Here is a 22,590-nt window from a genome sequence, read left to right on the forward strand (position 1 = left end):
TTTTTTGTGCCGTTTTTTTTCTTTCTGTTTGATGATATTTTTCCATTCTATTTTTCATATTATAGTTTATAATCAGTTAAAATTATCATATGAAGAATTGGTAGTTTTTGATTTAATGCAGATTAAGTTAAAATTAAATGGAATCGTCATGTTTATGATAAAAAGATTGTTTTTGCTATATAGTTTTTGGCATATAAATTGATCATGTTTATTATTTCATATGCTAATCATGTTCTAATAGCAAAGGTAAACAATTTAGTCATCAAATCTTGTTTTAAAGCATATTGCCGCAAAAAGAAAAAAATAGGAGGCCGTTTTTTTTAAGGGTTTACCGAAAAAAAAAAATTTATTTTAATTTTGTTTTTTGGTAAACCGAGAGAAGAAAAAAAAATAGGAAAGTTTTTTTTATTTGCCTTTTTGCCGAAAAAGAAAGAAAAAAAAATTTTGGAAAGTTTTTCCTTGTTTTTCCAATTTACCGAATTAAAAGAGGAAATGTGCTGTTTTTTTTTTTAAAATCAGCCGTGACAGCTGATAAATAAAAAAACAAAATTTGTTTTTTTTCTTCCCAGCCGAGACCAATTTTAATTTTGTTGAATGAATCGAATGAATGAATTTTATTTACGTATTTAATTTTTGCAATCGGTTGTAATTTGTAATACTTAGTGTGGCCTTAGTCAAATTATGTTTTCGTAATGAAGGAAACATGATTTCTTATGTAATTATGAGATCTCGAATCTCCTTTATTTTAGTTTTGAGTTTTTGAAATTAGAATGTAATTAATAGGTCAATTATGTAATTTTATTTATTGTAATTTCAAAGAAGACTAAAGATGAAGATTCAAGCTCACTCCTGCTACATGAATCAAGATGGAACATCAAGACAAGCTTCTCGGGTCCAAGGATGGATTCCAAACTTGTATTTATTGTTCATTTTGATAGGATAGGCCACACTAGGACTTTTACTGTTTTTTTTACGTTTTTTATTTTTATTGCCTTTCATTCACATGTTAGTAATTGCATCATATTCCGCCTAAAACCAAACCAACTACTACTAAAATGCATGAAAATTGACTCATATAGGTTGTATGTTAGTTTTCATGGACATGCAGATGTCACAGTCTTTAAGCCATCACCTTAGTTTAAATCATTCTCGCATGCTAGATTATAGTTCACTTAAAATGAATTAAAAAGTTGATGGGATCTTCCTCTAAAACGGAAATTGAGATTAGTCTTTATTCGGGCAAACATCTATGAATCCCTTCTTCGTCGGTAGGCCTAATATGACCCCTTCTACGTTGGGTAAGTAGTTGTGTTGACTTAGTTTACCTCAACATTGTAGTCCGAAGAGTTTCTCGTGATTATGATGGACTAAAGATAGTATTTACAGAAATTTATCGACCAAGAATTCTAACGGTAGAATTAGCTAAAGGTTAGCTTATCAATTTCTGAGAGAATTGAGTCTTGGGGTCATTTATATAATTCTTGAGGGAGGTCAATTGTATAAATGTTTTTGAGTCTTCGCGTTATGACATTAGTTCATTAGACTTAAAATAAAAACGATGCATGCTTATTATTTTATTCTTCTTTTTGATGTAGAACACGCTTATTATCAATAATCTTTGTTACAACAAATGGTGGAAATAACGCAATCCCAATGCCTAGTGCCACACTAGATCGTTCGTCCTGGCTTAAAATGTTCATGGACCAAATGAATTAGTCCACTCGACTGAAGAATGATGGGTCCAATTTTGCGGACTGGGAGGCGGCACTACGGAATGTCTGCTCTGCGACGGTAAGCTCGGGTATTTAAGCGAGCAAATACCGGTCAACCAGGCCCAAATGCAGGAGTCAACGAGTCACTCGCTTATAGTGATTTCGTTATGGAAGCGGGTGCGATAAAGAACGTACTCATCTTTACAATGGAAACCAATTTGCAGAGACGCTTTATTGCCCAAGGTGCAAACAAAATTTTCACCACGCTCACTAATGAGTTCTCAAAGGCACCGAGAATCATCACATATGAGCATACCTGTCGCTTTTTTGATGCGAAACTCCAGAAGGGCCAACCGGTTAGCCCACACATTCTTCAGATGATTGAGAATGTCGAGAAGCTGGAGGCATTGAATTGTAAAATCAGTGAGAGCATTGTCATTGACCGAATGATTCATTCTCTTCACGATGGTTTTGCCTTTTTCAGGGCGAACTACTACATGAATGACTTGAAAAGGAGTCCTCATGAGCTACACTCCCTTCTCGTACAGACCGAGAAGGATATGAAATTGAATGGGAGCATGAAGCAGGATGTTCTCACAATTTACAACAAAGGTAAAGGTAAGGGCAAGGCTCATGGCGACCTAGCTGTAGGTAAGCCAAAGTTTAAGAAACCAGGAAACGGTAAGAGTGCGCCTGGTGAGACTAGTGGCTCACAGGGTAAGACAAAGAGCAAGGGCGGTAACATAGAGTGCCACCATTGTCACAAGACTGGACATTGGAGGAGGAACTGCCCCGTCTACCATGAGGACATTAAGGCAGGCCGCGTCGTTCCTGTTGGTATGTCATCTTATATTCATACGATTGAGATTAACCATGCAAGTTTCGGAACTTGGGTACTAGATACTGGTTGTGGTTCTCATCTGTGTAATCATTTGCAGGGCCTAAAGAACATCATACCTCTCGAAAAAGGTGATGTGGACCTGCGAGTCGGGATTGGAGCACGAGTAGCTGCTGCCTCGAAGGGAACATATGTAATCCAACTCCCTAGTGGTTTTGAGTTATCTTTAAATAACTGTTACTATGTACCCGGTTTATCTAAGAACATTATTTCTGTTTCCGTACTTGCTAAAGACGGTTTTACATTTTCAATAAAGGATAATAGTTGTATTTTCTCTTTTAATGAAATGATTTATGGCAAAGCAGTTTCCATGAATGGAATTTATATCTTAGATCAAACCACGGAAGTATTACACATGAATAATAAGAAATTAAAGGTTGGTGACAAAGATCAAACCTATCTATGGCATTGTCGAATGGGACACATAAATGAGAAACGCGTAAAGAAACTCGTCGATAATGGGACTATTCCCTCATTCGGATTTTCTGCATATGGCACGTGTGAATCATGTCTCATTGGCAAGATGACTCGAATTTCCTTCAAAGGTGTTGGAATGCGCTAGTGACCTATTAGGACTCATACATACGGACGTATGTGGACCTATGTCAATTACCGCTAGAGATGGCTATAGATATTTTATCACTTTCACGGACGATTTGAGTAGATACGGATATGTCTACTTAATGAAGCATAAAAGTGAGTCCTTTGATTAATTCAAGGAATACCGAATACGATGCAGAACCAAATGGGTAGAAAGATTAAAGCACTCCGTTCGGATCGGGGTGGCGAATATCTTTCAAATGAGTTTGATCAACATCCGAAAGAGCGTGGAATCGCTCTACAGTTAACTCCACCTGGAACACCTCAATTAAATGGTGTGTCCGAACGGAGAAATCGAACCTTACTTGATATGGTTCGATCCATGATGAGTCACACAGTAGTGCCTGAATCATTATGGGGTTATGCTCTTTTGTCAGCCGCTCTTATACTTAACCGAAGTCCGTCTAAAGCTGTCGACAAGACTCCATATGAAATGTGGAAGGGAACGGTACCTAACTTGTCCTTTATTCGGGTTTGGGGTTGCGAGGCTTATGTCAAGTGGAGACACGAGGATAAGCTCGGCCCGCGATCGGTCAAGACATACTTTATAGGTTATCCAAAAGGAACATTTGGTCATTACTTCTATTCGCCAACCGAACATCGAGTTTTTGTTGCGGCTAGTGCGACGTTCTTAGAGAAAGAATTTCTCGAGAACAAGTCGAGTAATAGAACCTTCGAGCTGTCGGAGATTCCAGAACCAACAACCGAGGAACAGATGGAGGAAGTTGTACCTCCAAGCGATGATACGGTTAATATTCGAGGAACCTAGGAGGTCGGGTAGAGACTCTCATCCTGGGACAGATACATTGGTATGGTCGAGGAGAATGATGTTTTACTTCTAGAAAGTAATGAACCCGCAACCTATAAAGGTGCTATGGCCTGTTCCGACTCAAAACTATGGCTCGAAGCCATGCAATCCGAGTTGGACTCCATGTATGAGAATAACGTATGGAATCTAGTTGATTTACCTAATAAGGTAAAACCTCTACAGTGCAAATGGCTTTACAAAATAAAGCGTTCTGTAGACGCGTAACCAGATATCTATAAGGCACGACTTGTGGCAAAAGGTTTCACTCAAGTGCAAGGATTGCATTATGATGAGATTTTTGCACCTGTAGTCATGCTACGTTCCGTTCGGATAATCTTAGCGATTGCCGCATTTCATGATTATGAGATTTGGTAAATGGATGTAAAAACCGCCTTCTTAAACGGTTATTTGGAGGAAGAGTTGTACATGGTGCAAACCGAAGGTTTCATAGATCCTAAACATCCTAAGAAAGTATGCAAACTTAAGCGTTCCATTTATGGACTTAAGCGAGCTTCTCGGAGTTGGAATCATCGTTTCGACCAAGTGATAAAAGGGTATGGTTTCACTCGATCGGTCGAAGAACCATGCTTATATATCAAGTCGAGTGGGAGCAAGATTGTATTCTTGATATTGTATGTCGATGACATACTCTTGATTGGGAATGACATTCCTCTCCTTTCTTCGGTTAAAGAATGGTTGAAGAACCATTTCGGATGAAAGATCCGGGTGAGGCACAACGTATTTTGGGAATCCGTATCTACCGAGATAGATCACGACGGACGTTATCACTTAGTCGAGTCTTATCTAGATAAGGTTCTTGAGAGGTTCAAAGCATGACCAACTCCAAGAAGGGGAACCTTCCTATGACGACCGGGATGCAGTTGAGCAAGTCTCGATCACCCACGGCCTTTGAAGGTATTGAGCACATGAGTCGTGTTCCTTATGCTTCTGCAATAGGATCGATCGTGTATGCCATGATATGCACACGTCCAGACGTGGGATATGCATTGAGTATGACGAGTCGGTACCAAAAGACTCCAGGTGAAACACACTGGATAGCAGTAAAAAATATCCTCAAGTACCTACGGAGGACTAAGGATTGGGTATTGACTTATGGAGGCGATACTAAGCTATGCGCAACCGGTTACGCAGATGCTAGCTTCCAAACGGATCAAGACGATTCAAAATCTCAGTCCGGGTTCGTCTTCACTCTTAATGGTCTTTGCGGTCGGTGGAAGAGTTCCAAAAGAGTGTTGTAGCAGATTCTACTACTAAATCCGAGTACTATGCCGCTTCGGAGGCAGCAAAGGAAGCGATATGGATGCGTCAATTCTTACAAGGGCTTTCGGTAGTTCCTAGTTTGAATGACCCGATCACCATCTATTGTGACAATAGAGGTGCCATCTTCCAGGCTAAGGAGCCAAAGTTTAGCAACAAATCTAGACATGTACTTCGGAAGGCTCACCTGATCCGTGATTACGTGGAGCAAGAAGAGATAGTAATTGACAAGATTGCGACAGATGATAACATCGCGGATCCTCTCACCAAACCGTTGAATTATGATAAGCATGTAGGGCATGTTAATTCCATGGGAATTAAACATGTTCCAGAGTTGTAGTACTTGATTATGGATTTGATACATTATCTTTTTCATATATTATTTATAACTTCATCATTTTATATATATAATATTTTGTCTTTCATGTGGATTATCGACAACATTGAACATACAAAGTGAACTGAATTACATTATATTTGTTTTGGTTCGTAATCGCCAATGTGAGCTGATAACTCCGGCTATTATATTGTGCAGTCGATTGATGGTAGGTTCAACGAGCCATAAGTTAAACGGTTGCCTAATCGATCACAGATACGAGATTATGACGATACCTCGTAGGACAACTTTTTGTGACAACGTAATGGAGTCCTAAATGTTTAATAACATTCGGTGCCAGGTCGTGGATATGACATCAATTGTGTTCCTAGAGTCGATTCTTTTGACTATCAACTATCTCTTGAGATTAAGGCAGTTTTTGGTTGACTTTGGTTTCTTTTTCACGGTCTAACGTAACTGGGGCTAAGTAGATTTTTTCTGGGTCATTTCATACTGTGCTTACATCTGCAGGATTCGAGTTGAGGAAAATATCCAACCCTTATCAGGTATAGTTATTTCTCAGGGCCACTCGAGGAGTTGTAACTGAAATGCATGGTCATGCTCGAATAATCCTTCTAAATTAAGGGAAGTATACAGATTATTTCCCACAATATATATATATATATATATATATATATATATAAAAAAAGTGTATACAACATTGGAAAGACTAACTGAGAAAAGAAGAAAATTGAGGACAATATTATATGAGCTGATAGCACCGTGGTAAGATGTTACACATTCTTACCGCTTTTAATCATATGTTAGATTTATGTACGTATAAATGAGTAAATAATGGATAACAGAGGCGGTCTCACGAATAACACTACAACCGCCTGTTACCGCAAATTTGTAGAGATGGCAGCATAATCTTTCCCATGCTTAAAATGACATAAGACATGTACATCAGTGACTTAGTAAATATTAGCACCATAAAATCACGACATAAATTATATTAGCAAGTTTGTCTCATCGGTGTTAGACTCAGAGTGATTTATGGATAATTATGGCGCACCTTGCAGGAGACGGCGATTAGAAACACATAGGGTGTAAGATGGATATTCCAGGTGCATATGAAATCTTCTCTGTGAGTTGCCAAACTTAAGATTTGGTTAGCTTTCTGGTAGATATACAATTTGCTACATAATCTAAATAATAATAAGGAATGTTAAATTGTCAGAGAGAGAGAGAGAGGTTATTGTTGGTTGAGTGCTTGATACAGCGGATTTGGTGCTTCCTGTTGTCACATGTATTATCTTGAGACTGTCTCATACTCTCATGTTACAGTCTGTGCATGTCTAATATCAACTCTTAGATTGTCAATACTAACAGACAAGTGTAGAAGAAATGTCTAATTTAGCTCCTTATTCCATCATGAATGTGGTTATATCCTATGTAGCTTCCAGGTTGCACAAGAAGGCAGTCTTCTGTCACGAATATAGACAGCACAAATGGTACTTGCTTAGTTACAACAATGAAAAACGGGTACTACTTGGAACAACTGCCATTGTATTGCTCGGGAGCTTACTCACATTTGGTATCTATTATCCCTTCCCTAGTTCAATTACAAGTTTCAATGTTAATTGACTTCACGAAGGAAGTAACAATTGAGTCATCTAAGCCTGGTATGGTTCAAATGTACAAGCAATTTGAGTCAAGAGAGTTTTGATATGTTTACATGTGATTGGGTTGGGTCATGTTATGTTCAGGTATGTGTTATTATCGAGTAGGTAAGGGGTAAGAGGTAATAGAGGGAGATAATTTCAAATTTGATTCGAGGTACATCTTGCTTCCCGTTTTGGCCTGGTTTTCTAACAATTCTCTCTTCAAGTCTTTGGACGTGTATATGTATGCTTAAAAACATATGGTCTATGTGGTACGTCAGACTTGTGTACATTTAAACCTTAGGCTAAGAATGAGTTTCTTAATTTTGCATAGTTCTTTAGTAAAACTCTTGATCGGTGTTAGTTTATCATCAGAGGCGAACTCCAATTAATTTAAGAATTAGGAACCTAGAAAGTTACCCTTTTCTTATGATGCCTTTGTTGATTATTTGCTTAAAGAGTTGACCTTGCCACATTTTATCCTGTTTATTTGCTTAAAGCTAATGTTTATTATGATTTTAGATACATGTGGTGCAACTGCATCAGGCCTCAAGCTTTTGGTACAGAATAATTTCTAGAAAAATGTGACCAAGGCCTCTGATTTCTAGCAATTGTAAATATGAGTTCTTTTAGTACAGACTAATTTAGTTGTTCTTGAAAGAGTTGGCCATGGTTTATTCTCTATTATGGGTTTACTGAGTAAAACGTAACTAATGCCTCTGACTAGCAATGTCATTTTTTGGTTAGTAAAACATGATCGTGTACTTGGTTTGTTTTTAAAATTGGTCTTCTGCAATAAATGAACTCATCATTTTATTTGTTCTGACAATTTGAGGTGCAATAGCGGTGGTGGTGAAGATTAATAGGGTGAACAGAAGCTTCCTTTAAGAGTAAACTAAATGTTGTTGAATGGCAGGACTGGTAACTAATAGGTGATAATACAAATCACATGTTTTTGATAGATGTTGGAGTGGTGATTTGTAATCCATGTTGTACATTTTATATAGCAAAGCTGCATTCTTAACAATGAGTTGCTTCTAGAATTATTCTATTTTGTGGAGCTAATAGGGTGTTAAAAGACCTAAGTATCAAGATAGTAGTTTTTTTAAGAAGAAAAAAAATCAAGGTAATGGTTTTCAGTTTTATTCTTTGTAAATGGGTCACATTTACTTCACCTTTAGGTTAAGACGAAAAGTAACCATCTTAAGGGAGCCTTATTGTAAATGGGCCACATTTACTTCGTCTTAAGCTTGAGAGGAAAAGTTACCGTCTTACGGGAGACTTATTGTAAGAAGACATGTTCCCTCTATTTCTTGTAGGAAATGAAGATGATCCTAAAAACTAAAAAAGAATAAATGGGGATATGTGTGGGACTTAAGTGAAGAAGGGTGGAAACGAGGGGGTGGGAGGTCAAACTGAAAATTCAAAGTAAATTATTAATGGGGGTATAAATTGTTTCCCCTACCTGTTCATTAGTTATACACCATGCTAGAAAATTAAGAGCAAAGTAGTGCGATCAAAGCATGCGTGAAGCATTTCATGGGGTTGGTATATCCACATTTGATCAATGTTTTTTTTTATTATTCTTACAGGTGATTTTGGGTGGAACAGACTTGCAATTTCATCCCCTTTAAGAGCTTCTAGAATTCTCAAAGACAAGCGTGTTGTGTTTTCATTCGTCAACGTTCATTTTGTCCTCTCCCATTGTTATCAGGCTCTTTATGCCCGTTTGACAAAAAAAAAAACGATTGTGCCTTAGCGTCGCTGTTATTTCACCTTCTATTTTCCGGCAACTGTTCTCTAATTAGTTGGAATTAGACATCGTGTTTTCAAGAAATTTCGCCAATTGTGTGATAAATATTATGCTTGTTCGACAAATTCTAAATATACGATGGATCTTGTCCATTTCTTATAAGATAATTCCGAGTAACTTACACTTAACATTTCGATAAATTGAGGCACCGCGTCCGAAGGGCGTGGTGCAACAACTAGTGGTCTAAAATAAACTATAATGACTTATGGCTCATATATAGCAGTTAAGCACAAAAAAAAAAAAAACTTTCGGGCGCAGTGCAACAACTAGTGGTCTAAAATAAACTATAATGACTTATGGCTCATATATAGCATATATTTATGTTTTGTGGATATTTTTTTAGAGGCAATTATACCAGTAACAACACCAGTTCCAGAACCTGTGAAGAAAAAACCTTCTGGAGGATCAATCCCTTTACTCTACCATCCGTTATCCTCATGGAAAATTCAATCATGGTGTTCCATTTATATTTCCTCATTTGACACAAGGAATAACCAAACATTCTAAAAGAAGAATAAATAATCAAGAGCAAGTTTTGATTATTATGACCGTCACTGTCGAGTCAATCGGACAGAAACAAATCCTTATAGCCAAAGAACGAACTCAACGTGTGGCCTCTCCATCGAAGTATGACATACATACACCATGTCTAAATATCTTTAGGTTTACGATTGTCAAACACACACAATCGAAGAAAACCGATGGCCATAGAATTCATGTGTCTATCTTTAGATATAGCAAGAATTTCCTCTGACAGAACGGGCAGGCCACACAGGCCGAAATTGCAAACAAGGATGCGTATAAGTACGCCACCAAGGCGTTACGAATGAGAAGACACGCTAATATACCAAGCTAGTTCATACACAACGAACTAAAAATTGTAAATCCAAACATGCTTATTAATAGATGTATACATACATAATTCACTTGGGCAACACAATGCCATCAACAGGAGTACATGACATGTGTAAGGATAATCATATTCAATTATTAACTCAGATATTTATAAACTGATCATGATTGCACATACATAAAAACTACTATAAATATTTGTAAGTAGTTTGGGTAGAAACACAGCAAAACACATTTGCCCTGATACCACTCTTGGTGAATAAGGACATACCTTAATGTGGAACAGATCGGATTGTTGTGCTCGCAAACTGCTCGCTACCATATATCGTACCCTCCAGCGGCTACTAGAGTCCTAGAATATGTTCACGCCCCAAATCTCAAGTCCCATATTGATGGTGGACTTAGCCTCTAGAGTATGTATGTTTGTGTCTATTGTATGTGTGTCCATAACGTACTACTCTCATAAGCTTTTTTTTTTCTCCTTATAATCTCACCACATAGGGAGTTACAAGGGAGATAATACACGTACTTAATCACATACTAAATGTGGTTAATTAGAGTGATTCAATCCTCTATTTACTAAAAGAATAGGAAATTTTCTGCTTAAATGACTTCATCTATAAATTGGGCTTTAACACGTTTGGTAGTTATTCTGAAGCATTGAGCTAAACATTTTTACGCATTCTATAAGTTATACAAATGTTGGTCTACCTTATATACAATTCTTATTTGCGAATATTTTTACAAAAATATATCTACCAAAATACTTTAGACTATCATTTATTTTACGTGTGACATATTATATATACGATGTAGGTCAGGTTGTAAGACTTTTATATATTTTACTCATATTATAATCATATTTTAACTATAAATGTATCTTAAGTATTATATTTATTTGTAGACTCTTAACACTAATTTTAAATTTAGTTATTGTATGTTAATTTCTTTATATATCACAATTTAAAAATCCGTACATTCGCACAGGAACTATACCAGTACATGATTAATAGGCATTGAATAGTAACATTCACCTTAATGTAGTCGTTATTGTAACAACCCCATATACCAAAGTGCCTTATCAAGGAAAACCTTAGCATATCGAGGTGCTACCATCTCGGTTTCCCAAGGAAATATGCATCATAGTTACCATAATGAAACAAGTTTAATAATTAACTTTAAAGAAAAGGGAAACACAAGTATCAAAATCCAAATGGCGTTCAACAAACCCAAAGTAGTGATAATATTTAAACTCAGCGGAAGCTAAACTACAAAACATATGATGACTCTGCCCGTCCAGATCCCGAGAGCTACATCAACGTCCAAAACCTGCTAAGCCAACTGCTCACCATCCTCGAATGGATCACCACAGTTTTGAAAATAATAAACGGGGTCAGTCAACTGTACAATTAAAAATAAGGATTCACAATAACACAATCCAATCAACTGAGACCAATCAATCCCCCAAACTCCAAGAGTAACCAGTAACCGACTAAATACCGAAGTGTGTCGCCCTGCCAGCTTCCCATCGCAACAGGAAACCCACACCGCCAGTGGGGGACGGCAGCCTTGCCCACCAAATCTCCACTCATCGCAACGAGCGAACTCAGATAATTAATGTGCACATACCCTTGTGACAAGAGCCACAAGAGGTGACCATGGGATTGGAACCATCTCCCGAAAATGGTCCCATACAATAACCAATCAGTAGTATAAACTCAATCACAATGATAACAATACCAAACAATCAACCACAATCACATCTTATTATTAATTATACAACCAACTAAGTAGGGAAACTCTACCTTATCAAGATCCCAGCAAGCACAGCAATCAAGCTAGTACGCCTTCTCTACGAAGTCCCCACCTATTATAATATCATACAATCAAACACTACACATCGTACGATAATTCATCCCAAACCCCAAATCACCCAGTTAGGGTTTGTATATCAATAACAAAATATATAAACGACAAAGGGTAAAATACTTAGTGATCGAATCGACGCGGAAAAAGGAACGAAAACTCCCAAATCTATGAACCCTAGCCATGGAAATGATTAAGATAGTTGGAGAGCAGTGTTATGTAGTTTAAAGTTTGCTTAAGAAGTGTTTAGAAAATGATTAAGAATTGATAACACGACTTAAATATACCTATCCAATTAACTTAATCAAACCGCGGAAATTAACCCGTCAAACCGGGTACTCGGTCGAGTACCTGAAGTACTCGGTCGAGTACGACCTACTCGACTGAATTCCTCACTACTCGGCCGAGTGAACCTGAAACAGTAGCCTATTTAAAAGCACTCAACAACTTACTCGACCGAGTAAGCTGAGACCAGAAAACTGTAGTATTACAGTTACAATATCAAATTCAATACGCACCAAGAGGGGTAAGGTATGGGTTGGACACACACAATGTTTCCCATTCAATAACAGAAGAGACTGTTTCAAGTGATCTTTAAGCAAATGGGAATGTTCGTCTATTAATACTGTCGACATTATTCGAGAAGGAGAACATTGTTAAGAAAAGTTATTGCAAAGGCTCCCTTACTTCAAATTGGAGAACATTGTTAAGACAAGTTATTGCTAAGGCTCCCTTACTTCAAATTGTTAAGACAACTGCAGATTCAGATTTTATGGTCCTCATAAAGTCGTTTCATACTGGTGTGTGTTCTTTTTCAGTTTTTTTGGATGCTCTCTTATGATTGATATAGTTTGTATAAATGTTAATTGGATTTTGTAGGGAGATTTATGTGCACAGAAGGCCAGCGTGTACTTGTCACTAAATTGGAGGTAAAAACTCAGGAACGCACCAGATGTTCTGTTATTGGATGGGAACATATATATTAAGTTCGCGTTTGTAGGTAAATGCCATATGATATGTTTTTTTTCCTTTTTTTTGGCTAAAGGGATACAAGAATGCGACAGCCTCAAAGACGTAAGTTGGCAAATCTGACCTGCTTAACTATTTTATTCAATTAATTAATCTCTTGAAGAATACTCACATTAGTCAGCAATCGACTTCCCTCTTATGAAGTACGGAGTATATAAAATTCTAAGCATCTTAAATATGCAAAATCCTAATCAATCTATGACTGATCTGTCATATGTCTGATGCTCTTCATGAGATGCATTCTCTGCTAAGTTTAACATAATTACTTGTTTTATCAACTTTTCATGCTGCTCAAACTCTGTGCTGATTAAGGTTAGTCAACTATTTCATTATTTTTCATTAAGAGAATTTTGGCACGAAAACAAGAACTCATTCTTATACGATATAATGATGGAAAAAAAGAGGTGGGTGTGGGAGGGGTTGGAGCTATAACTCCTGCAATAAGCAGTATAAAGGATCAGACACTCAAATAGTCGGATATCTAATTGTATACAGACTTAGGTCTCTTGATTGTTGCAATAAAACAGATTGTTCGGATAATTCAGCATGTCATTTTGATGACTTGAGCAAATATATACCTTAGAGCTCTAGATCGTTCCATAGACGACGAATCATAACAACTAAAGATGAAATGTATGGATGGCTGCTGAAGAAATTCGAGTCCTTTATTATTTCACTTAGGACAAAAAAGAAGCGTAATTGAACGATTTAAGATCAAGTAGTCGCTATTTCATTATTCATGTACTCTTCAGTGGTAGGCTTATATCCTAAGCAACCTAATTTGACTACACTAAGTAAGCGTTGTGACATTCTGCTCGATGCAATATGTATACAATATCAACATCAACATCTTTAAGTAATCCAGTAAACTACAAACTACTTTAAAATCAATTTTGAGTTAAGATTTTCATGAACTCACCACTTGCTATAACACCCCCTTCTTACCCGGCCGATATTATGGGGGGATGTTACCATATCGATTTCCCTAGGCAGTGTTTCAAAACTCCAATTAAAGAACAACTTAAAAAAATAACAAGTTTAGTGATTTACAAATGATTAAATGATTAAATGATTAATAAATGTAAACTATAACATATACAACTCGGCTACTATATAAGTCATCTAACTAAGTATCTCGACTCCAAGTCCAAAGCGCGTCCTATCTCCCCCGTGACATAAAACTAACCTGTACATAACCTGCTCCCCATATGATCGAAAATATCATACGGATCGACACAGGCCACCCCAGAAATAGGTGACAATTTACACACAACCCAAACATGTCAGTTTCAATAAATAAACATAAGACACGACACACAATATATAGAAATATGCAACATGCCAATGATGTGAATAAGACACTATTATACAATCACCAAGTCGGTACCGAGATACACCCAGACGTACCCACAACCATCGGTGTCAGGGACACGCTCACGACACCACACCTCACAAATAGGTACTCAACACGTCCGTGGTGGCGGGTGTAACACCCCCATACACCAAGGTGCCATACGAAGACCACCCTAACATATCAAGGTGGTACCATCTCGGTTGCTCGAGGTAAAGTATAGCAAATAGACCATCTAAGAACGTTTATTAAAAGGTAACAAACTGTTTAACAAAGTACAACTCAAATTTTAGCAAAAATTGTTTACAACCAAAACAACCAAAAAGGAACTAATGAATAAATGTCAGCGGAACTAGCTAAGCGATCGGTGATGACTCGACCCCATCCAAAACCGCAAGCTATCCACAGCCATACCTGCTCAATCAACTGCTCACCAGCCCCGAATGGATCACCACAGTTTTGAAAACAATAACAGGGCCAGTCAACTGTATAACCAATATAAGAGTTCACAAAGACAACCATTACAAACCAATCCAATTGCAATACCAATCTCCAAACTCCATTAGTAACCAGTAACCGACTACACACCTAAGTGTGTAGCCCTGCCAGGTTATCCATCGCAACAGGTAACCCTCACCGCCAGTGGGGGACCGCAGTCATTCCCAACTAAGCCCCGCTAATCGCAACGAGCGTACCCAAATCATTAATGTGCACATCCCCCTTGTGACGGGAGACATAAGAGGCGAACAAGAGGTTGGAACCATCTTCCGAACATGGTCCCATAACAATAATACCAATCACAATATCAACTCAATCAATCTCAATCCAATGAAACTTATTAATCAATCAATCTCAAACCAAATACACAATCAACTAAGTAGGGAAACCCTACCTTATTCACAAATCAGCAATCAATAACAATAACAATGATGCTAGAATTGTTTTTCTATGAACTCGTCACCTAGCAAGAATAAACAACAATACTATATCACAAACCATACTAATCAACCTTTACCCCCATCCCAAACAATTAGGGAAAACCATAAAAGACAACCACAAACTGATTAACAAGGCACAAGAAACTTACCAACGAAACCGTTCTGGAAAGACGGGATGTAGACTCACGATCGATCGACTAGCCTTAGGAGTGATTAGGGTGATTTGAGGAGTGGTAAACGTAGTTTAGGTTTTTGTAAAATGATTTAGTAACTGTTAATACGAAATATATAATCTGTAATCGCCTTAATCAAACCGCAGAAATGAATCCCGCCAGACCGGGTACTCGGTCGAGTACCTGCGGTACTCTGCCGAGTACGACCTATTCGGCCAAGTATCTGACAACTCGGCTGAGTATTCCCAAACCAGTAGCCTATTTAAAAACGCTCGACAGCCTACTCGACCGAGTATAGACTACTCGACCGAGTAAGCAAATACCAGAAAACCGTAGTATTGCAGTCTTCCCACCTTAAAAAGAACTTTGTCCCCGAAGTTCATAACATACACAAAACAGCATGCAAAACCAACTACCTAACTCAAAAGACACTAACAAAACCTAACTTATAGCCAACTACTATTCACACAAACAGAAACATATAACCATATCGACCTCAAAACCACCCCAAAACACACATGCGACCATCTCCTACCCCTCTTAAAAGACAACGGTTACGACCCCGTAACCAAACATACCTGCTCAAAAAGGTGTGGGTAGCGTTTCTTCATAGGCTCCTCCGGCTCCCAAGTGGCTTCCTCCACATTGTGATTAGACCATAGCAACTTAGGCAAGACGGTTTCAACCTTCCGTGTCTTGCGTACCTTATGATCCATCATCTCTTTTGGTACCTCCGCATAAGTTAGAGTTTCATCCAACTCGATATTCTCAACTTTAAGTACCTATGACGGATCACTCACATATTTTCGAAGTTGTGACACATCGAACACATTGTGCACCCGATCAAGAGATGGTGGTAAAGCGAGCTATTAAGCTACTTGAACTACCCGAGCCAAAATCTCCTAAGGACCTATGAATTTCTGGCTCAACTTCCCTCTCTTGCAAAACCTCATAACACCCCGCATAGGTGACACTTTAAAGAAAACGTTGTCACCCACAACAAACTCAATGTCTCTTCGAAGCAAGTCCGCAAAACTCTTTTTTCGATCTTAGGCCGCTTTCATCTATTGTTGAATCAAGTGCACTTGCTCAACCATATCTTGTACCATCTGTGGTCCCAAAACAAAAGCTTCAGCGCTATCATCCTAACATACAGGACTCCTACACTTCCTTCCGTGCAACTGTTGGGATTCCTTAATCTCATTTGTTTACATATTGAAAATGTGAATAATTAATTTAGTCATAAAATTAATTCAAGATCTTATGCATGCAAAACAAATACAAGAGTAAGGAGAAAATCGGTTCCTTACATATGATATTTCAGATATATGGGCACTAGTAAGGTCACCTACCTTAGCTAGTTCTTGAGTTTTCCTTATGGATGAACAAGATTCAAGTGTAGAATCTCTCCCCAAGGATTGTACCAAGATAATACTCTTAATAGTTTAAATTAATATGAGACTAGTATTAATAAAAACTACCTTAAAATAGACACAAAATAATTTGTATTTTGCTCTTGAAAATTTCGGTCAAGAGGAGGATTTTATGAGCTCTCTTATTCTCTCAAAAATGTAGAGTAAAAGGAACCACTAGTAAAAATATATCATGTATCTTTTTACAACTTATAGAATGAATAAAAAAAATGTAAGAGAAAAAACTCTTCTTTTTCTCTTTGGGAAACCGGGTAGCATGGGAGGAAAGGAGCCAATGCATGAGCTTATTTTCTTCCCAAGAATAATAGGTTTGCATGGCTATGAAATAGGTCATCATTGTGTTTATTTTGAATAAATAAATTAGACAACATAAACCTAATACTCCCTCCATAAAACCGGTTATTACCCATAAAAGGGAGGTCCATTTTATTTTTGTCATTTGTCAATTATGACAGATGTGACATGTTACATTATAATGTATTTTTAACATATTAAAAATCATCATATAATTAAATATGTCACTTACAAAAATAATTAGTCATATAATTATAAACGACAACAACTTCTATTTATAATAAATTATTCATTCTATTTTTAATTGTTTCATAAACAATAAATTAATCTAAGTAATAAAACAATTCGATTACTTAGACCGAATCTTATTTAATCAAATTACAATAAGACACGTAATTTTACTCACAAAATCACTCGTCAATGTTAAGGAATTTAATTAACCCGTATCGTCATACGATTAATTAAATAATCAATTTAGAGCATTACCCTATAGGTATGACCTTAGGGGATCAACTGGTCACCACCATCGTATGACAATAATGTCAAACTCTAGTCAGCCAATCATTACCGATATGTGTGGACTAGTTGACTAAGAAGTATTAATTTCCCTCATGTATTCTTAATATGAGATTTAAATATGTGATCTCAAAATGATCAACAATGTGATCGCATTATTGTCGGGGACACTCCAACAACAATGCCTCAAAACGTGTCATTCCAATGCTCGTGTGATAGTTGTTGTTGTATGAAAAATCTATCAGATCTAGTATATCCTCCCAACTCCCACCAAGTTCCATCGTACAAGCTCGTAACATGTCCTCTAAAGTCTTGATAGTTCTCTCAGTTTGACCATCTGTCGCATGATGAAACGCCGTACTCATCTTTATGGTAGTCCGCATTAATTCCTGCAACTCTTGCCAAAACCGGGATATAAACCTCGTAACCCTATCCGACACTATATGTTTTGATACCCCGTGTAACCGCACCACATGTTTCTTGTATCCCAGCGCCAACTGAATTTTACTCCAAGTATCTTTCATTCAAAATAAGCTGACTTTATCAAACGGTCGACGATAACCCAAATCATGTTATTACCCTGCTGAGTCCTCGGTAACCCCACGATAAAATCCATAGAAATCAATTCCCATTTCAATTCCGGCACTTCAAGTGACTGAATCTTATCTTGTGGTCTCCGTTGCTCTCCCTTTTCGCTCTGGCAAGTCAAACACCTAGCCAAGAACTCTGCGACAACTTTCTTCATGCCGGACCACTAAAATGCCTTCTTCAAGTCCTTATAGAGCTTGTCACCACCCGAATGTACCAAATAAGGAGTGCAATGAGCCTCCATCATGATTAACTTCTTCAAGTCAACGTCACTAGGTACACACCATGATGCAGGAGCACTTGAAGAAAATGAAAATGAAGTCTTAATTACTCGAAATGTAACTCACATTTCTGAAGTTTTCAAAATGGGCTCAAGTATCGTGAATATGATAGCATGGAGAGGCCAAGGTGACGGGCTGGAGTCCGTCTAAGTCAACACGCCAACCAAGGAGGGTCAAGGTCGGTGCTGATGGAGGTGTTTAAGATTATTAGTTTCCTTATTTTTGCTTTCCTAATTCTAGTCAATAAATTTAAGGTAGTATTGTTATTTCCTTATAGTTTCTTTCCTAATCTTAGCAAGATTGTAATAAGGCAATTTGCCACAATATGGGTCGGATTTCCTAATCAGTTTAGGAAAAGTTAAGGAAGTTTAGGGAAGGGAGGTCGGTTTCCTTATAGTATAAATAGGGTCTTTTGTATTCAGTTTTATTCATTCAAGTTTAGAGATTAATACAAGTTTTCTTGTTGCTTATTGCTTGCGAGCTTTGAGAGTCTTATTTCTTTCTTGCGAGGGAGAGATTAGAGTGTGATTGATCCTTGCGAGGTGAGAGTCACAAAAACCCAGTCGTGTGTGAGTTCGAGTTTCTTGCGAGGGAGGAGAGTTTATTCACATCATATCCTTTTAATTTTCGTTCAAAAACATATAAAAATCAAATAAAAAGTTTAATATTCCGCTGCGTATTATACGACACAAATCGAACAGGCCAACGTACTGTTTAAACCCATAAAATCGACCAGATTTTACATAAATTTGGTATCAGAGCAAGGTTATTAATTTGTTTCTTAACAAGTTAATCTTGGGAAGTAAGGATGCCGGGAGAGGACGATTCCAGCAAGACAACCGGGGATGGTTCAAGCATACTTCAAGAACAGCTAGATGAGATGAAACAAGCTATGGCCGAGCTAAAGTATATGATGAAGAACCTTCCAATTGGACGAGGTAGAGAACGAAGTCCAAGTCGTAGTAGGTCTCATGGATCATATTCTGATGATGCGGTTTCCAAGTCCAAAAAGTAGAACAAAAATGATGATGATCGAGGTCTAAAACTTGACATACCTGATTTCAATGGAGATTTGGATTCCGAAAAGTTTTTGGATTGGATTAGGCAAGCTGAACGAGTTTTCGAGTACAAGGAATACGATGAGCATAAACAATTCAAGGTAGCTATTCTAAAACTAACTAAATATGCATCATTGTGGTATGAAAACTTGAAAAAACAGAGGAAGCGAGATAAGAAGAGCAAGATTGATAGTTGGGAGAAACTTAAGAAGCACCTTATGAGGAGATTCTTACCAAGAGATTATGAGCAAGAAAATTACCTAAAATTGCAATCTTCATCACAAGAAAATCTGTCCGTGGTCGAGTACATTAAAGAATTTGAAAGGATGATGATTGTTTGTGATCTTGAAGAGAAGGAAGAGCTTAGAGTTGCAAGATTCATCAAGGTCTAATACCGTCACTTGCATCAAAAGTTGAAGTTCAGATTTACAATGGGTTTGATGATGTGTGTCGTTTGGCTCTAAAATTGGAAAAGCAATACAAAACAAAGAAATCCTATACCTATTCGAAAGGAGCAAGTTCTGGCTCGAGTTCTTATTCTAAACCAACAACGAGCAAGCAAAAGGAAGTTGTGGCAGAATAAGTAAAGGACAAAGGTAAGGGTGTCGTGGAACCTAAGGGTAGCTCATTAAGGCGCTGTTTTAAATGCCAAGGCTATGGTCACATAGCTAACGAATGTCCACAAAAGAGAGCACTTACCGCTCAAGAATTGCGCAACATAGTTCCAGCATTCGTTCAAACCAAACAGTCAACATGACTGTCTTGATATTGAAGTGGACGAAGAAGAAGGTGTCGCCTATGATGTTGATCCATTGAGTGAAAAGGAGTGTTTGGTAATTCGTAATCTTCATGTGGAAACAACTCCGGTTGAAGCTGAACAAAGGGAGCAAATATTTCACACTCGTTGCAAGGTACATTCTAAAATTTGCAATCTAATCATTGATAGTGGATCATGTACCAATGTTGTGTCAAAGGAGTTAGTTGATGAGCTGAAATTACAAACCAAGAATCATAATAAGCCATATAAATTGCATTGGTTGAATGGGGACAATGGAATACAAGTAAGGAAGCAAGCATTAGTTTCTTTGAGCTTGGGACCTTATAATGATGATATTTGGTGCGACGTGATTTCTATGAGTGAATGCCATATTCTATTGGGACGACCATGGCAGTTTGATCGAAAGGTTGAACATGATGGAAGAACTAACGTATATAGCGTGACCAACGGCAAAACAACATTCAATTTGAAGCCTTTATCACCTAATAAAATCAAGGAGCTGAAATCAAAGAAGGGGAGCTTATTTATGAAAGCTCGTGAGGTTGAAGAGGTTCTAGCTCGTGGAGAACAAGCCTCTGTTCTTATGGTTCGTGAATTAGAAGACAATGGTGAAGGAAGCAGCCGTGAAGTTCAAGGACTATTAAAGGAGTTTTGCGATGTATTTCCCGAAGAATTACCGGTTGGATTACCTCCTTTAAGAGGTATTGAACATCAAATTGACTTAATTCCAGGAGCTCAATTACCAAATAAACCAGCCTATCGTTGTAATCCCGGAGAAGCAGAAGAATTACAAAGGCAAGTACAAGAATTAATTGATAGGGGTTCTGTTCAAGAAATTTGTGTCCTTGTGCCGTACCAGCTCTATTGGTTCCAAAGAAAGATGGGACTTGGAGGATGTGTATTGATAGTAGGGCTGTTAACAATATCACAATAAAATATTGATTTCCTATGCCGAGGTTGGATGATATGTTAGACAAGTTGAGTGGATCACGGGTATTTTCGAAGCTTGATTTACGAAGTGGTTATCATCAAATGAGAATTCGTGAAGGTGACGAGGAAAATAGCGTTCAAGACTAAGCAAGGGTTGTATGAGTGGCTCGTTATGCCATTTGGTCTTTGTAATGCTCCTAGTTCGTTTATGAGATTGATGAACGAAGTGTTGAAGTCGTTCTGAAACAAGTTTGTGGTGGTGTATCTCGATGATATTCTTATTTATAGCAAGAGCAAGGAGGAACATATTGAACATCTCCGTGAAGTGTTTAAAATGCTACGAAAACAGAAACTATGTGGCAAAATGGAGAAGTGCACGTTCATGGTGTCAAGCGTGGTGTTCCTAGGTTATATTGTTGGTGAGAATGGTGTGAGCATGGATCCGTCCAAGGTGAAGGCAATCAAGGCATGGCCGGTTCCTAAATCAACAACTGAGGTTCGTAGTTTCCATGGTTTGGCTTCATTTTATCGAAGGTTTATCCAAAATTTCAGTACAATCATGGCGCCTATAACCGAGTTGACGAAGAAGGGTGAATTTGTATGGACTCCTAGTGCAGAGAAGGCATTCGAAGAGGTAAAATCTAAATTAAGCTCCGCACCTGTTTTAACACTTCCTAATTTTGATAAATTATTCGAAGTTAAGTGTGATGCGAGTGGAGTTGGGATTGGGGCTGTTTTGGTGCAAGATAAATGGCCAGTAGCTTACTTTAGTGAAAAGTTGGGTGGTGCGCGATTGAATTACTCGACTTATGATAAGGAGTTCTATGCAATTGTGAGAGCATTGGATCATTGGGGTCATTATTTGCGACCTAAACCATTTGTGTTACATTCGGATCATGAAGCATTGAAGCATATTCATGGACAATAGAAGTTAAATCAAAGATATGCCAAGTGGGTTGAGTTTCTACAATCTTTTACTTTCTCATCAAAGTATAAGATGGGAGCTTCTAATGTTGTTGCTGATGCGTTATCTCAAAGACATACTTGGTTGATCGAGTTAGATGCGAGAATGCTTGGGTTTGAACATATCAAAGAACTGTACAAATCTGATCCAGAGTTTGCTAAGGAGATTATTGAGCTAACGGGGTTATATACTATTCAAGACAGTTATCTATTCAAAGGCAATCGATTATGTATTCCCAACGGATCAATTCGAGAGCTTTTGATTCGTGAAGCTCATGGTGGTGCAATAGCTGGACACTTTGGAGTAAACAAGACTAATGATATTTTGAGTGAGCATTTTTATTGGCCAAAGATGAGCAAAGATATGCAAGAGATCGTGGCTAAGTGTGTGGTGTGTCAAAAGGCAAAGAGCACGTTCAATAAGGGACTTTATACGCCCCTGCCCGTACCT

At 37.8% G+C, this 22,590-nt stretch overlaps 1 protein-coding gene across 1 annotated transcript; it reads left to right on the plus strand.

The window, feature by feature from the left end:
* The first annotated feature begins 19,218 nt into the window (after positions 1-19,218).
* LOC141629768 (uncharacterized) lies at positions 19,219-22,104 on the plus strand. Its single transcript, XM_074442717.1, has 4 exons — positions 19,219-19,421; positions 19,515-19,854; positions 20,191-21,161; positions 21,465-22,104. The coding sequence occupies exons 1-4, from the start codon at positions 19,219-19,221 to the stop codon at positions 22,102-22,104; spliced, it is 2,154 nt and encodes a 717-aa protein (XP_074298818.1).
* Positions 22,105-22,590: the final 486 nt, after the last annotated feature.

Source organism: Silene latifolia, chromosome Y (genome assembly GCF_048544455.1).
Source record: "Silene latifolia isolate original U9 population chromosome Y, ASM4854445v1, whole genome shotgun sequence".
In the NCBI taxonomy this organism is placed as follows: Eukaryota; Viridiplantae; Streptophyta; class Magnoliopsida; order Caryophyllales; family Caryophyllaceae; genus Silene; species Silene latifolia.

Excerpts from the sequence above, each read along its gene's own strand:
- LOC141629768 (XM_074442717.1), top strand. The coding sequence starts at position 19,219 with ATGCCGGGAGAGGACGATTCCAGCAAGACAACCGGGGATGGTTCAAGC. Across the intron at positions 19,422-19,514 it reads GCGGTTTCCAAGTCCAAAAA|GCAAGCTGAACGAGTTTTCG; the intron begins GTAGAACAAAAA and ends GGATTGGATTAG. Across the intron at positions 21,162-21,464 it reads TGTGTATTGATAGTAGGGCT|CAAGAGCAAGGAGGAACATA; the intron begins GTTAACAATATC and ends TCTTATTTATAG.